This window comes from Myotis yumanensis, unplaced genomic scaffold (assembly GCF_028538775.1).
Source record: "Myotis yumanensis isolate MYYU_CA2020_CCGP unplaced genomic scaffold, mMyoYum1.0.hap1 SCAF_7, whole genome shotgun sequence".
In the NCBI taxonomy this organism is placed as follows: Eukaryota; Metazoa; Chordata; class Mammalia; order Chiroptera; family Vespertilionidae; genus Myotis; species Myotis yumanensis.
In genome coordinates this window covers 92679236-92696713 of record NW_027223758.1, presented here as the reverse complement: position 1 = coordinate 92696713, position 17478 = coordinate 92679236, and the positions used below count along the sequence as shown (strand labels likewise).

Below are 17478 nucleotides of genomic sequence, written 5' to 3'. Positions count from 1 at the left end.
CCCGAGGGGGGGTGTTGCTGCCCAGACCGAGTCAAACAGGCTTCCTCCAATCACGAGCCTTATTTACTGACGTCAGCTGACGCCGTCATTGGAGGTGGAGGTGGAGATGCAACAGGGACCGGAGCATTCTGAGCCCATAAAGATGTCAAAAAATAAAAACATAAATACCGGTAAGCGATTGTCTTCCTCTGCAAAATTCAAACTGAATGTAGTCAGTTATGCACAAGAGCATGGACACAGAGCTACAGAGAGACCATGCGGGCCTCCTCCCACTGAGGGTAGGACCAACACAGGAAGAACAACTCCTTAAGATGCCAAAAAAGAAGAAGGCCTTAAGGCAGCGGTTCTCAACCTGTGGGTCGAGACCCCTTTGGCGGTTGAACGACCCTTTCACAGGGGTCGCCTAAGACCATCCTGCATATCAGAGATTTACATGACGATTCATAACAGTAGCAACATGACAGTTATGAAGTAGTAATGAAAATAATTTTATGGTTGGGGGTCACCACAACATGAGGAACTGTATTTAAAGGGCCAGAAGGTTGAGAACCACTGCCTTAAGGGGAAAACCAGCAAAATGTTTAAAATGTTGATTTCTTCATTTTGGGTTGGAAAAGTGGGGGGAGGGGGGTGCGTCTTATACACGGGAAAATACGGTACCTTAAGACATCCTCTCATAGACTACTTTTGGGGACTGAGTAAATAATACCGTCATGAATAGAGACACCAGGAAATGTCTAAAACATGTGAGTTAACAAATGAAACAGAGGAAAGTGCTGGAAGGTAGGGTCCCGTTTTTATGAGCTTCCATAGTTTTTCTACGGAAGGACTGTTGGTGCACTGTCATGTTCTAGTATTTACTAAGCTCCATAATGTCAAAATTGGCTGAGAATTTGCAAAGATCAGACGCAGAAACACATCACTAACTGATTTGCATCCGTTTTCCTAGATGATGAGTAAAGTAGGAAGGAGAGTTGTTAAAATTGTCTAATGAGACCAAAGTGAGTGTGTCTGTCTAGCGTTTAGACAGCATTCTAAGAGCTAGAATCCACCCAGATGTTTGGAATAATAACTAGATCTAAGTGACGGGAAACTGGATGGATATCGTTACGGTGGTGATGGGCTTGGAGTGGAAAAGCCAGGCCCACGCACAAGGACAGCCAGAACTTGGATACAAGCTGGCCACGCGTGCAAATAACACGAAAGAGAGGCCGCGTGTGTGAGCGGAAAGTAGGCTGCTGTTGCCAAATCATGCCGCTTGGAGTTGGACAACACCATGAGGCCCCACAAGGGTCACCTATGTGGCTACGAGCTGCATGCCACCAAGAGCAACTGCGTCTCACCCTCCTTCCTGTATCTGCAGCACCGGACACAGAACTGATGCTCAACAGACACACATGGCCCACGGGTTTCACTCAAAAACGTACGACACATCAGGTGTGTTGTGAAAGTGCTTCCTCAGTGGCACAGGTGACAGTCACACCTGTGAGGCGGCCCCGGGGCGCCCAGGCTCCCCCCACCTGGCTCTGAGTTACTCGCATCCGTTTCACTGGTCCCTGAGTGTGCTTCCAGGGCTTGGGTGTGACGCCCCGAACACAGACATCTGTCTCGGGCAGCACACCCCCACCTCCTCGCCTCCTGGACTGGCGCACTCGGTGGATATGCCGTCAATCTCTGCTGATTAAACACACGGCTGAATTAACATATTTGTTTGTCTGTTTCCTGTTTGTTTACCATCTAGTTTCAGAAACACAGAGCCCTGCTCTTCGGGGGCTTACAAACCAGAAAATCAACTTCGTGCCAGCGTTTCGATGATACAGGCGGCACAGAGGGAATATTTTTTAAAAAGTCATTGTAGCTCGGGTGGATCAGAGAAAGCCACAGAGGACACGGGAGATGAGTCCTAAGAAATGAAAACAATAGCCAAGCCTTTCCTGCCACATGAAACCGCCTTGAGAGTCACGGCGAAGCCCAGAGCAGGTTCAGGGGAAGCGTGAACGCATGAGAGGTCGGGAGGAGCTGCTGCAGGAAAACGGCCCCAGCGTCTGGACAGACAGACGAGCATGAGCTGAAGATGAGGAGCCGATGGAAGTCACTGGATTTTTAACATGCTGTCCTTGAGGCAGCACCTGCAAGCTGGGCTCAACCATCGTGCGGCTACAGGCCCGCATCCGCCCGGAAGTCCCACCGAGACCCAGGCGCGCGGACCAGTCCCGCACTCACACGGACACACCACCTCCAGCTACGGCAGCGGGTGGGGCGGCTCCTGGGGGACAGGGAGCCGCAGCGAAGGGGACCCTCCCGGCCCTGCTCTCGCTCCCAGGACTCGCAAATGCTCTGCACAAACTCCAGGACGTGGCAGAGCAGGTGCTCTGAAGGCTGGGGGTGGTGGGCGCGGACAGTAAACCTCCAGGAATGGGCCCCTCCAGCGAGGGCGTGTCCGCCAAAGCCGAAAGTCCGCTATTGAGGAAGCCGGTTTTCCAAACGCCTACGGTAAACATCTGACCTGTTAGTCGGTTTACCTGTTTTCACTTATGCAGACACATTTGTGCAATTAAGTAGGTGTGAAAAGTTGAATGTCAAAGTTTCCTGTACGTGTTACTGTCATTGTAAATGGATACCGACTAGGTCAGTGATGGCGAACCTTCTGAGCTCGGCGTGTCAGCATTTTGAAAAACCCGAACTTAACTCTGGTGCTGTGTCACATATAGAAATTTTTTGAACTTTGCAACCATAGTAAAACAAAGACTTATATTTTTGATATTTATTTTATATACTTAAATGCCATTTAACAAAGAAAAATCAACCAAAAAAATGAGTTCGAGTGTCACCTCTGACAGGCGTGTCATAGGTTCGCCATCACTGGTCTAGGTCCTTAAATGCTCGCTCACCAGCCACCTGAGTAAACAGATGCACACTCGGGGGTGAGGCCTTGCACACACGGGGCAGGGCCCAGCACAGAGGGGGGGGGGGGGGGGGGGGGGCATCAGGCAGGTGATAAAACTCTGCAGAGGCTGAGCCACTCCACAGCAGACCGATCACCCTGCGATGCAGCTTGGTCACGTGCTAATCGTTCTCACAGGCAGTGACACTGAACTTAAGTATGAGACTGTGGTTGTAGGTACGTAACATTCATTTACGTGGGAAAGTTACTAGTGTTTTTCCCAACATATGGCCTATCCCCTAAAATTTGCTAAAAATAACAGTGAATTAATTTTTAAAAGAGCCTGTTAATTTAATGACAAGCAAATCTTTATTAAAAGCATTTTTAAATTCACAGATGACATACGGACCGGAAATTCTGTCCGTTAAATCAAGGCCGCCAAAGCGAGGGTTTGCTGTGTTTCCCTGTGTCCGCTCCCCCGTTATTAGTCCTATAGCAGCTCTGGACCAGAAGTCGGAGTGGGAAGTGGGACCAGCTGATGCCTGGTGTTTGATTTTTGTTCCATCAGCTACAACTCAATCAAGTTCGCAATTTAAAAAGCATGCCTGCCCCATTAATATGAATTATTGATCAACTTGCAGGAATTACAGTTTCTCAACATGAGAAATCTAAGGCGTGAGTGACAGAAGGGAACTCAGAAGTCACTCATTCCTCAAGAAGTAAAGGGATTTCGGTGCCACAACAGTTGGCTGAGCCCTGGGTTTAAGTGGGACCTGGCTGAGCAGGCTCCTGGCCTCAGGGACACGCAGGCCAAGAGGGCGTGCAGAAGCCATCCCAGGTCTGCCAGCCCCTCACACTCAGACTTGGTTTCAAACGTGCAAATTAGCAAGTCTGAGCAACAGGGAAGCCCCGGCCAGTGGCTCAGTGGTTAGAGCGTGGCCCATGCAGGGAAGGGCATGGGTTCAATTCCCGGTCCAAGGCAAGTACTGGGTTGCAGGACTGACCCCACCCTGGTCGGGGCACATGCAGGAAGCAACCAATCAATGTGTCTCTCTCACATCAATGTTTCTCCCCGCCTCTCACTTGCTCTAAAAAAATCAATAGAAAAAAATATCCTCAGGTGAGAATTAACAACAACAAAATAACACAGGTGCATTTAAAAGGAGCTCTAACAGTGGTTCTCAACCTTGGCTGCACATGATAGTCACCTGGGAATCTTTTTAAAATCCTGATTTCTGGGCCTCATCCTCCGGAAATTCTGTTTCTTTGTTACTAATGTTGTGGCCCCACCCCATAAGGAAGAACCACTGAGCTATAAGATGGCGTTATTATCTTGTAATGGTTCTATGTTGAATATCAAACATTTGCTCTAATGATGTCATGCTTTTGGAAGAGGCAAAAGGGATTTCATGTTGCTCATCTTGTTCTTCGGACAGTTACACTCCACATCACCACTCACTCAGCCTCACATCTTCGAACATGAAGACCACGGAGACACCCAGTATAACACTGTTGCCCCTAACATGTCTCAGGCGTCGGATCTATGATTCTTTCAAAGCTTTCACCCGTCACCCAGGGGAAAAGAATCAAACCTGCACCACGGACTTTTCACCACCAACTTGTTTCATGCCTCAGAGTCTGATTCCTGGGGATTTAATGGAATGAACTCCTCAGGACTTGCTTCACCTCAATTGCATAGAGCAGTGGTTCTCAACCTTCCTAATGCCGCGACCCTTTAATACAGTTCCTTGCTCTAACTGGTTTGGCTCAGTGGATAGAGCGTCAGCCTGCGGACTCAAGGGTCCCAGGTTCGATTCCGGTCAAGGGCGTGAACCTTGGTTGCGGGCACATCCCCAGTAGGGGGTGTGCAGGAGGCAGCTGATCGATGTTTCTCTCACATTGATGTTTCTAACTCTCTATCCCTCTCCTTTCCTCTCTGTAAAAATTCAATAAAATGTATTTTTTAAAAAAATACAGTTCCTCACGTTGTGGTGACCCCCAATTTCATTGTTACAAATTGAACATAATTAAAGCATAGTGATTAATCACAAGAACAATATGTAATTTATACATGTGTTTTCCAATGGTTTTAGGCGACCCCTGTGAAAGGGTCGTTCGACCTCCAGAGGGGTCGCGACCCACAGGTTGAGAACCGCTGGACTAGAGCAAGGATTCTGGCCGGAAGTCTCACTCAGCAGTTTCTAAATATCAACATCATACACGTTCTCCGAGAGGCTCCAATTACCTTATAGGGTGCCACCGATTCTTTGAAAGTTCTTTTTTCTTTTTTTTAATATATTTTATTGATTTTTTACAGAGAGGAAGGGAGAGGGATAGAGAGTCAGAAACATCGATGAGAGAGAAACATCGATCAGCTGCCTCCTGCACACTCCCCACTGGGGATGTGCCCGCAACCAAGGTACATGCCCTTGACCGGAATCGAACCTGGGACCCTTGAGTCCGCAGGCCGACGCTCTATCCACTGAGCCAAACCGGTTAGGGCTGAAAGTTCTAAAAAATTAACTTTAATGCCAAACAATTAACTTCCAAAAGTGTTGCACAGATATGTTAGGAGGTGTGAGAGGTATTGCAAAATCAATGACATAGATCCAAAAGGGTTGGAGATAAATATGCTGTATATCATAGTCGGTGGTCTCCGTTCCAGTAAGTGTATTTACCTCTCGATTATAACAGAAAACAGATCACTGTTCTTAACAAGTATAGCTCGTCCAAGTTTTGGTGTCCACAGGCTTAGCAACACACTTTTCCGAACCTTTTAACTGACTCCACTTGAAAAAACAGACAGGCCATTTCACGTCCCTCCTCCTCGCTGGCACAGCTTCCTCCCCGAAGCAAAACCAACGGGAGATATTTAACATCTCAGCCCGCATTCCAGACCCTAAGTTCCCAAAAGAGCAAGACGCAAGACGGTGTCTGTGTGGTTTGCAGCTGAATTCTCAGAACTTAGCACATCCGCATCGAAAGAAAAGACGAATCTTGTTAAATGCTGCAAGGAGCCCCCTCCTTTCGCGGAGAGGGAATCCGAACCCTGGAGAGCAGAGGGCGCGTGGCTCCCCAAAAAGTGCAACAGCCAATCCGAGTTCCCTCTGTGCCCTGCAACCATCTCCTCCCTCGCACCGCCATCCAATGCCACTACTTATGACCCCAACGCATGGCTTCTGTTTTCATTCTCAACTCTTCCCAGGAATTCACACGCATTCCCTGGAGCCCATGGTGTGTCACTCTTGCCTCTGGTCTGCAGAAAAAGTGTGTACCATTTGCATATTGTGCATGGAGAGCTTCGAACCATCCTACCCCACGCGTGCAGGCCCTTCGCCGCCACACGTCAGCTCATGGATGAAACACGCAAGCGAGCTCATGGCGGCACTGCCTCCCGGTGGCTTGGTTTGGGTTCCCGGTAGAGTATGTTTTTAAATGCTTGACTTTTTTCATATATAAAAATAAGGAAAGATAAAAGTGAGAGACTGGTGCTGGACAGCATCTGTCTGATACACCTCAGGACGAGGGAGACCCTCAGTCATTAGGAACGCGGGGAGCAGCGACGCCTGAGTCTCAGGCACCCACGCGCTAGGTCTACTCTGGCTCTACTGGGGGGAAGCATGATACTAAAGGACACGTGTGAAAGGCGAGCAGTTTTTTTCTGAAAGTCAGTATGTCCGTTAAAACACTGCAGTGTGTTGTAGGTTTCCGGTCACAGCACCACTGAGAGTATGGCCGCTCTAGTTATGGGCGCTGGCCTTATTGGGCCCTGGCCTTATGGAGCCCTGGCCTTACAGAGCCCTGGACTTAGGGGGCCCTGGCCTTAGGGGGCCCTGGCCTTACGGAGCCCTGGCCTTATGGGGCCCTGGCATTAGAAAACCCTGGCCTTACAGAGCCCTGGCCTTAGAGGGCCCTGGCCTTAGGGAGCCCTGGCCTTAGGAAGCCCTGGTCTTATGGGGCCCTGGCCTTACAGAGCCCTGGCCTTAGGGGGCCCTGGCCTTAGGGGGCCCTGGCCTTAGGGAGCCCTGGCCTTATGGAGCCCTGGCCGTATGGAGCCCTGGCCTTAGGGAGCCCTGGCCTTATGGAGCCCTGGCCATATGGAGCCCTGGCCTTAGGGGGCCCTGGCCTTAGGGAGCCCTGGCCTTATGGAGCCCTGGCCGTATGGAGCCCTGGCCTTAGGGAGCCCTGGCCTTAGGGGGCCCTGGCCTTATGGAGCCCTGGCCTTAGAGGGCCCTGGCCTTAGAGGGCCCTGGCCTTAGGGGGCCCTGGCCTTAGGGAGCCCTGCCCTTAGGGGGCCCTGGCCTTAGGGAGCCCTGGCCTTAGGGGGCCCTGTCCTTAGGGGGCCCTGTCCTTATGGAGCCCTGGCCTTAGGGGGCCCTGTCCTTATGGAGCCCTGGCCGTATGGAGCCCTGGCCTCCACAGGTTTCCACAGTGGCTTCTGTGTGACCACCTGAGAGAGAGAGGCCGTCTGCACTGGAGAATGAACGCCGCGTACCGCCTTGTTCCCATCAGGACCAAGTTCCCATCGATCTCAGAGAACGCTGGTGGCATAAGGAATTTTGGAAGTGCCAATCATGAAAAAAAAAGGAGAGAGTAATAAAAAGAGTGCCACAATGGCACTCGATGGCAAATTGATTTAACATCTAAAGCAGCGGTTCTCAACCTGTGGGTCGCGACCCCTTTGGCGGTCGAACGACCCTTTCACAGGGGTCGCCTAAGACCATCCTGCATATCAGATATCTACATGACGATTCATCACAGTAGCACCATTACAGCTATGAAGTAGCAAAGAAAATAATGTTATGGTTGGGTCACAGCATGAGGAACTGTATTTAAAGGGCCAGAAGGTTGAGAACCACTGGCAAGGGAAGTTCTATTCCTTACATTAACACCAGTTCTTATCAGGCAACATTAAACCCAGTCCCCTTTTCCCCTCAAACAGCGATTAACACACACGATTTGCTAAGCAAAATGTCCTTCGCAGAGAACGCGAGGCATGTTGTATGCACGTGCTATCCATGGGTCTATCCCGTACTGAGCTGTGGCAACTTCCGGTCTCATCGACATAAACAATGTTACTACAACCAAAATACCACAGTGCAAGTCCAACAAACTGCAGTATGAGCGGCCGTGCTGCCTGCACCCGCCCGACCACACTGAGCCTGCGGGCGACGCTCACCTCCGCCTCGAATGGGCTCTCCACACCAAATCGTCTTCGTGCGAAAACAAGACCTCAATGCTCCACACATTCTCAGCGCGCCTGCGGCGGACAGACGGGCGTGTATATGTTTCTTCTCAAGGTCTTCAGAGCATCGCCTATCCCATGAAATTAAAATGGACGGTGTCCAACAGCCATTTTTAAATGTATGCATTGATCCCTTTGCAAATCTTCTAAGAGAGAGGAGTTCTGGAGACGGTCATGTGTGAGTCTGGATTTTTTTTTTTTTAACGACCAAATTAAAAACCTCTGCAATCAGGCATGCAGAGTAGAAATGCCAACTGCAGGCTGCGCTGCCATAAGACCGATCCCCCAAGACCCGCCAGCGCTGACGGCTGCGGCCGGGTCCCCAGGCGGCGGGGCCTGCTGCTTAATCATCAGCCCTAAACCCGAAGCCACTGAAGTTCTACAGAGTCCCCATCTCACTGCATTTCTTTCATCTCTAATAATCACTAAACTGGCATAATTACTTAGACTAGAGGTGGAATGTGATGCATGCTAAAAGCCCAAGCCGCCTAAAATTAAAGGAAAAAAAGGCATGATTCTACTTAGTTTTCAAAGATTTATCTTGTGTCAGGCTTTTATGCCAAGAGTTGCATAATTATTTAAACCATTTAAAAGCTTTCCTTACACTATTTGATTAATACTATAACAGAGCTATTTAAATATACTAATGTTAACTTTAATGTTTAAGTTATAATTGCTTTGTAATAACGTTGTTGCAGAACGTATTTTAAATCAGACAAGTACACTTTCATTAGAACAAACAAGGTATATGGAATCCTAGCTCCTGTACCTTGGAATCCTAGCTACTGTACCTTGTAATCCCCAAACAAAAACAGGAACGTATTTCGGATTTAATTGAAATGGGATTAGACTGTTGCATGCATTCCCCACTCCCACCTACCCCCCAACTAACCTCAACCTTTGACAAGCACGACAGGAGTCAATGGAGAAAAATTTAAATACATCTGAGAAAATGCCTAGCCAGAGACCCTGTGTATCAAAATCTTATCCAATTCAAAAGCATTCTTTAACTTACTGCCTAATGACAACATTTACATTCTCAACAATCCACAAGGCTGCCTACATATGATACCGGCGTTGCAAGTCTTAAAAATGATTTTCTCTCTTAAAAAAAATAACTAAAAACTCAACATGGTGTCTATTAAGTCCAGCCATAAGGAATGTATTCTATGGCAACAGAAGTAATGACCCTAAGCCAGCAACGTGAATTCTGTCAGATGGATTAATACAGCGCAGTAATAGGAAAAGCAGGCCTTTCATAAAATTCTTAGTGGATCGTGGTAGAACGGCTCTTTTTCCACCAGCAGAACTTCTTTCTCCGCATTGCATGGATTTGCCTCAAAATGAAAACTCGAGCACGGATGCTCAATATTACATTTCAACTTCTGTCAACAAGTATTTTGCTGGACTGAACAGAGTAGCCGATGCTCACAGACTTCCTTGAAAAACGAAAGGAGGGGAGAAAAACGTGCCTGGGAGATGACACGAATCTCCTGCCGACACATACGCTGTGAAGACTCTCGGGGACCCACAGAGGCCAGAGAAAAGGCCCAAGTGCAATTCTTAGGAGCAAGAAGTTGGAGAATGTCGTCCTCCCTCTGAGGGGCCGCTGCTGTCAGTAACTGCAGTGGGTGCTGAGGGCTCTGGGAGGACGCTGGCGCAGAAAGGAGAACTGTGAGCAGCAGCTTGCCTTATAGACGCTGCTCCTCGCTCCCTTTGTGATCTCGCTCTCACGTGCACGCTTTTCCGTTCCAGATCCCATTTTTCTGCCCTTTTTTTTTTTTTCTGGCAGGACGACTACAGGCCCACCAGCCACTCGTGCAACGAGCAGATGTTTTCTGCCCGTGAGGCCGAGTGGAGCCCCACGAGTGAGCGTGCCCTCCCTCCGCGGGGCAGAGGCGCCAGGCCTGCTGAAATCGGGAGGGAGGCTCGGGTCTGGGGAAAGACGCGCCGGGCCATCAGTTCTGGAACTCTGACTTGCACTCGCGGGAGCCTCGCCAACTGTAATTGCTGTTTTTGTTGATGTCGGATTGTCTACTGATTGGGCTATAATCAATGTAATGACTTCAACGTCGCGTCAGTCTCATGCGGAAGCGGTGGAGGGAAGAAACGGCCCCTGCTCCAGGCACACAGGTCCACGGCCACTGTCCGGGGTCCCTGGACTCAGCCCGGCGCTCCTGCAGCGTGTCCAGCGGCCAGGCCTGGCAGCACCCAGACGCAGAAGCCCAATTAGCAGAGCAGCCTGCACCCTCACTAATGAAGAAGGATGCGCAGGTCACACACACAGGCCTCTTCCGGAGCCTTCACCACGTTCACCTAGTGATTAACACGGGGAGCCGAGCTAACTGGTGCAAAAGGAACGGTGAGGGAGAAGCTGTAAGTTTTAATGGAAAGGAAACTGTCCTAGTGCCTTCATGCGACTGCCTGTGCACATACAACTCAGGGCTGCTTTGTTGTTTGTCTTTTCTCAGGATGGCATCGTTGCCAAAACTAAAGCTGAGTCTCTCTAGTGGCGAGATTATTTTTAAGACATAAAACAGGTGGAGAAGGAACGTAAGAGAACCAGGCCTTTCTTTGTGGCTGTAATACTTCGCCGAGCCACCTCTCAGGAAACGTGGTTTGTCTCTGAAAAGCGTTTAGATAAGGACTGCAGAGCTGAATGTTTCTAGAAGGTCAGGGACCAGTACAGCTGCCTGCCGTGGCCTCTCGACGAAAACCTCCCATGTCCAGGGCTTTTTCCACCGGAGAACACAGCCTAAGAGCCAGGTTTCCTGACTGGCCACAGGTTCTGGGCTTCAAATCCATCTGCCTCCACATTCACATTCTATCGTTTACATTTCTTCTTTCCATGGAGAGCTGAGTTTCTGCCACTTCATTATATTTCTAAGTAAATTACTTCTTTAAAAAAAAAAAAAAAGGCCTTTCTGAGTACAAAGGAAGGTAAATGGGAAAAAGGAAAAAGGTCACCCCTAAGTGTGATAACTTCAGACTGTGCCAAGTCACCGAGGGTTCGCTCCTGTGGCAGCCAAGTTAAACAAGGCACTTCGGGGGCTCCTTCTCCCCGGTTCCCACCGCCTCTCTCTCGGGGGCCCCTGGTACGGGTTTACGAACACCTTCGGGTCCAGATAGCCTAATTGTGTCTTGTGTTTAACTTGGCCGTGGACATGTCTGAGCGCTCCCCTCCCTCCTTCCCAGCTTTATAACTTGGCCCTCGCTGAACATATCACACCTTGATGCAGCGGCCACTTTTTCCTACTCACAGTGCCTTCTGGAGTCAATTTGAAAAAAAAAAAAAAAAATGGTTATCAGGTAAAATGGCTGGGAAAAAAAACACAAAAAAAACCTCCTTCAGAGAAGCAACACAAGAGACAGAAAAAAGCGCCAGCAAGAAAAATAGAAATAGGTCACAATTGACCAATTTGATGCTACTGATTTGCTGCCTGAAAAAACAAGCTGACAGCAGAAATGTTCTCAGTCAGTAATCGACTCCAAGGCCGTGGCTCCTCGCAGGCACCGAGATAAACACCCACACAATGCGGGTGGGGGGACGGGGTGGGGGGGGGGGGGCGCGCACCGAGCTGCCTGACCATCCCGCCTCGGCCGCTGGCCTGGCCTCTCCCTGTCATTAACCAGAAGGTTACCCTGAAGGCTCCCGGCTGGTGAGGGAGAGGAAGTGTCCGCACTTCGTGTGTGAGCTGGGCATGTGGATGGGGGCGGGGGGTGGCTCTGGGAGGCAGAGGGGGTACAGAGTTCCCTGGCTCAAGCGTATTTTACAGCTTTAGAAACATGACGACTGTCTTCCGTGTTCCCGGGGTTGAATGCCCTGAGGAGGCGAGGAGGCCACGCCAGGCACTGCCCCTGGTAGCCAGGAGCCTGGCACCCACTCTCCGGAGGTGGTCGCCTGGACAATGACACTGAAGTTTGCTACCAGCAAAGGAGCCCGGCCTCGTTTTTTAAGCAAATACAGTGATCCATTCAAAACACTGAACACTAAGTCATCCAACGGCACTAGCACTTCCGGGTAGCGATCGCCGTGAAGCATCTGGGTGGGAACAAAAACACTCCCAGCTGAACTGTCATTCGGCTGCCGTGTTTCTCCCCGACTCAGGCACACGACTCCCCTACGGGCCGAGCGCCAAGTGCTGATGTCCCACGTGACGGCATCTCAGGGAGGTCTTCTGCCACCCGGCCTGCGGAGGGACAGTACGGACTCGGGAGGCAGGTGGGCGGTCGGAGGCAGAGCTCCACGTGTGGGTTAGAGGGGCACAAGCATTGCCCTGGTGCCCCAGGCCTCCTGCCAGCGGGTGCAAGGCCGTCCACACGGCTCCGAAACCTGCCACTCCTCTCAAAACGCCAGCATGTTTATCTCAGTTGCACAACGACTCATCGGTTCTTTAAGAGACACTTGAACCGCGGCTGCCTCTCTGTGCTGCTCACCGCTTACTCCGAGGCCAGGAGGTTGGTCACAGAGCCCTTCCCCGGCCTCTCTGCGATCCAGTGTGACCTTGCAAACAATACCAGGGACGGAATCCACGTGCTCACAACACGCCTAAAACACGTGTGGCTTTTTAAACGGAGAGCCTTCCAGGAATGATGGGGAAATAAAAATAGGTGCGGAAAGGGGGAGGCATTTAACAAGAGCCACGGAGCGTGCCCTCCTACTTCTCCAAGCCGCTCCCGATACCCCAACGCCCCCTCTGACCTTGCTCATCGAAGCGTGTGCGGGTCCAGGTGGATGCAACCCCTGAGAAAAACAAAGCCTGGCCAGGGAGGTCTGTGCTCTTCCTATTCCTGCCTTCAGCTCCGCACCCCGAGCTCGGCCACCCCACCTGAGGCCCCTGCTCTTCTGGGAGCGAGAACGGCACCCCTGCCCCATGCCCACACGAAGAAAAAAAACCACCTTTGTTTTTAATGTAGATAGTTTATTGCAAGTGTGGCAGCTGACCACAGGTGCTGTGCTGGCGGAGATGCTTAGATGCGTGTGCAATAGGCGCTCTCACCAGCGAACCCAAGGGCCCTGTGCTCAGGTTCACTTGCCCTCTTTGCTTCTTCAGGAAAACCGCACAGGTCTGGGGCCCAGGGAGCTGGCCTCGGGACTTCTCCCACTGCCCCGCGAAAATGCCAACCCCGCTCACTCCTGCCACACAACCCGGCCTGCACTGCACGGCATGGCACCCCTCGGAGAGCCGGGAGCACTGGCCCCCATGAGCCGCAGAACTTTCCCTGCGAATTCATCCCCAAGGCCAGGGGACCCAATACTCGGGAGCGGGGATGCGCGAGTCAACCCGTTATACAAACTTCAATAAACTTTTTAGAAATCCAAGGCCTTAGGCTTCCGAAGCCTGCGCAGCCCTTCACCGCGGTGCGGGTGCGGGTGCGGGTGCGGGCCGACCCGGCTGCTTGGAAGTTCTGCCCCAGCGGCGGGGAGGAGGCCGGTCCGGCTGCGCGCAGCAGGGCTCTTCAGGGAGCCCCACAAGTTCCCCAGCGCGAGGGGCCCGCGGGCACCCCGACACCCAGACTCTGCGCCCGCGGCGCTCATTTGTTCACTAGCGACTCCCGGATCCGTTAGGCCCCGGGTCTCGGTTTTCCCGGGAAATGTGTGGCCCGCGTGGACGCAAATCAGAGCCGAGTCGGGGATCCATCCCGCTCCAGCCTGGAACTTGGCCCCAGCTCCTGGGACCGCGAGCCTGCCCGCCACCGCCCGCCTCCCCGCCCGCCCTGCCCGAGAAGAAAGGGCTTTGTGTGCGCGGCCAGGGCCCCGTTGACCGGGTCTGTGACTACACCGCGGCCGGGCCGGGCCGGGCGCGCGGGGCGCCGGCTGCAACCACCCCTCCCGGCCGATGGCGGGAACGGGCCCGGGCGCCCGGCGCCGAGGAGGAAGGAGATGCTGCCCCGCGGGGACCTGAGGGCGGGGCCGGCCGCACGGACCTGGAGGGACCCTGCGGGCCAAGGAGGGCGCAGAAGTCGCCCTTTGTCCTCCGCCTCCGCGGTCGCCTGGGCCTCTAGCTGCCGCCCCGATGCCTGCGCCCCGATTCAACGCCCGGCCGACCCGCACCCCCTCCGGTCCGCGCGCCCCGCCGCGCGCCCTCCCGGCTCGGGGCCTCGGAGCGCCGGACCTCGGCTCCCGGCGCCGCCCGCCCCTGGTTTCCCCGGAGGAGGCTCGGGAAGGTGGACGCGGAGGCCGAGGAGGAGGGAGAGGAGGAGGAGGAGGGAGAGAAGGAGGAGGGAGAGGCCACGTGACTCTCGCCACATTCCTCCACAGCCACCAGATCAATAACTTCAGTGTCCCCCGTCCCCCACCCCGCCGCCGCCGCCGCCGGCGGTGCGTCCCCCAAACCCCCACACACGCCGCCCGCCAACTCCCCTCTCCAAGCGGGACGATGGGGAGCTGGCCCCCATCGCGAAAAGCCCAAGACGATCAAAGGGGGCGGCGGGCAGGAGAAGGGGCGAGGGCGAGGGCGAGGGGGTGGCCAACTTTCCCAGAACGGCCAGGAGGGGTGCGCCGGGCGGGCGCGGGGGGCGCGGGCGGGGAGGCGGCGGCGGCGGCGGTGTCCGCCCGGCGCGGCCGGACCGCGGGCCACGCTGCGAAACGGCGGAGGCCGCGGCCCCTGCCCCGCGAGGACTTTCCTTCTCGGACCGAACGGGAGGCAGCGCGCGGCCGGCTCCCCCATTCTCCGCGCAAACACAGCCCAGAAACTTTTCCCTCCTCCCGGACGTCCTCCGCGGGCTCCGCTCCTTTTTGTCTTTTTCCGTGACTCTGGCTGTTTTCTTCCCCACTTTCTCCCGCCGCCCACGGGGGACCCTCCTCCCGCCTTAAACGCCCCCCTCCCCACCCCGACCGATCACCGCACTCCACCTGGGGCTCCCCCGGGCGGGGCGCGCGCTCGCACTCACACCCCCACTCCGCGCGCACGCCCCGCGCCACGCACCCTCGCGCCGCTGCCCGCAGTGACACCGCGGCCGGGGGAAGGGGGCGGCTTACCTTTGAGGGACCTCGGCTTCGCTTGCTTGCGGCGAGACATCCTAAAAGCAAACAGCTGGAGTTGTCTCAATGCAGCCCCGCGAGAAACTAACGCCGCGTGGCCGCGCGCCCCTCGCGCCCTCGCGCCGCGGCCTCCCTCGCGCCCTCGCGCCGCGCTCCTCCGGCGGCTGCGGCTCCGGCTGCGGCTGCGGCTCCGGCTCCGGCTCCGGCTGCGGCTCCGGCTCCGGCGGGCGCTCGAGCGGGGCTGGCGGCGGCCCGGGCTCCGCGCTCTGCACGGGCGGCGGCGGCTGCACCAAACTTTCCCAGCCGGCGACCCCCACCCCCAACCTCAAAAAAAGGGGGGGGGGGGTAAAGAAAGAAAAAAGAAAAAGAAAAAGAAACAGCTAAAAAAATACTTGGCAGGACAAGGTTGGAAGAGCCGTCAGATAAACTAAAAAGAAAAAATCCGTTACCGTGTCCACCTCCATAAAAATGCACGTCGTTAATTTGCAGAGAAAAAAACTAATCAAAAGAAAAGCGTGTTTCTCTAAAATCGCTTTTCCTTCGCCACAAAATCCCCCCCTAAAAAAAAATAACAATGATTTGTTGACGGAGCGAGTCGGGCTCTTTTGTAGTTTGGGGGGCCCCGGGGGTGGAAGCCGCCCCGCGCGGCGGCGAGGTCTCGGGAAGGAAACCCTCGCCCCCTCCGCGGCCGATGCGAAGGGGCAACGGACCTGAGCCAAGAGGAGAAAACACTTTTTCCTCTCCCTGCCCCCCCCCTTTTTATAAAACCCACAGGAAAGTCATTAAAAAAAAAATAAAAAGCCCGCACCCGAGCCGGCGGCCCCTCGGGGTGTGCGGGGCGGCGTGCGCGCGTGGCGGGCGGCGCGGGGGCCCGCGGCCGGGGCGCCCGTCGGGGCGGGGGCGCGGCGCGGCCGTGGGCGCCGGGCCGGGGGCCCTAAAGTCTCCGGCTGCCCGGCAGCGGCGGCGGCAGCAGCGGCGGCGGCGGCGAGGGCAGGCGGAGGCGGAGGCGGCGGCGAGCCGCGCGCGGGCGGCGGAGAAGGAGTGTGCGCTGCGCTCCCCGCGCCGCACCAACCTGCGAGGTCTCGGACTGCGCGGCCGCTCCGGTCGTCCACATAATAATGGAAAATGGAAGCAAGGCCCCCAAAGCCATCAGGATGGCTCCAGAGGGGGCCCCGAGCCCGCAGGGACTCGCGCTGTACGTAATCACTGAGGAAATCATTGTCAGCCCGCCTGCACTCGCACACACGGAGGGGCATGATTAAAGGAGCGCGGGCCCGGGCCCCGCCAAGACCCGGCCTGGACGCGCGGCCGCGCGCGCGGATCCGGAGCCTGGGCCGCCCGCCCCGCCCGCCGCCGCCGCCGCCGCCGCCGCCCCGCGCCCCGCCCGCGCCCCTCGCGCCGCCGCCGCCGCCGCCGCCGCCGCCTGCACACACCCGGCCGCCGCCGCCGAGAGGCTGCTGGGCTGCGCGGCGGACCTCGGCCGCTCCGCTCGCTCCTCGCCGCTCCAGAAGCGAAAGCCACGGCGCGGCGCCGAGTGGCCAGGTCCCCCTTCTGGCCGGATGGATGGATGGATGGATGGGTGGGCGGATGGGTGGATGGAGGAGGCGGCGGCGGGTGTCTGGAGGCCGGAGGGGGACCCGGCGGGGCCGGCGGGGCACGGTAGGACCTCGCCGCTCCGTGTGGCCCGCCCTCGCTCCTGGGAAATCTTTTCTGGGGCAACAGCGGAGCTGCCAAGCCGCGCTCTGATTTGGAAGCTTTTTCCAGGCAAGTTGGTGTGATTTGTTTTCGCTTTTCCTTTCCGTGTGGACCGAGTCGGGGACGCTGGAGGAGGTCAGAATGTGAACAGAGCGAGACAACTTTCGTTTCGGTCCTTTCAATCACCATCTGCGATGGGCACGGAGCTCGGGCTGGAAAATAAAGATTTCTCGTGTTCTTGTTGTTGTTTTGTGTGTGGGTTTCTTTTAAAAGAGCAAGAGGTAAGAAAATGTGCACGTAATATAGGAACAGGATAATAGTTCCTAAAACTATTGAAGTGTGTGCAGATGGGCGGAATGGTTGTTTTCTGACAGTTTTGTTTTCTAACTTTTCACCTGCTCCCATCCCCAAATCAGGAACCATAACGTGTTTCCTTCTTCGACTGGGCCCTAGAAAGGACATGTTAATGTTGTTTGTTTTGCTGATTATTGATTGATCACACTTGCCAAGTCATAAATGCCAGACAGCACTACCAAAATAAAACAGGTTCACGGGTCTTTGTGGAAATGCAGAGACCGAGAGTAGAGTGAGTTAATTTCACAAATGGGCACAGTTTGGTACCAGTGGTCTTGGTCTGCATTCTGTGAAATGAAGATACAGCTAACTCCC

General features: G+C 54.5%; 1 protein-coding gene across 4 annotated transcripts in view; it reads right to left on the bottom strand.

The window, feature by feature from the left end:
• ZNF521 (zinc finger protein 521) overlaps positions 1–16272 on the bottom strand; it is a 280749-nt gene extending 264477 nt beyond the window's left edge. For 3 of the 4 annotated variants that reach the window (XM_070421259.1, XM_070421261.1, XM_070421260.1), the window contains exons 1-2: positions 16187–16270; positions 15112–15152 (exon numbers count right to left, since the gene is read on the bottom strand). In XM_070421259.1, coding sequence (XP_070277360.1) covers positions 15112–15151 — 40 coding nt within the window. In that variant the 5' untranslated portion in view covers position 15152; positions 16187–16270. Of the gene's footprint in view, positions 1–15111; positions 15153–16186 lie in introns of all 4 variants that reach the window. The other variant, XM_070421263.1, reaches the window with a different exon arrangement.
• Positions 16273–17478: the final 1206 nt, after the last annotated feature.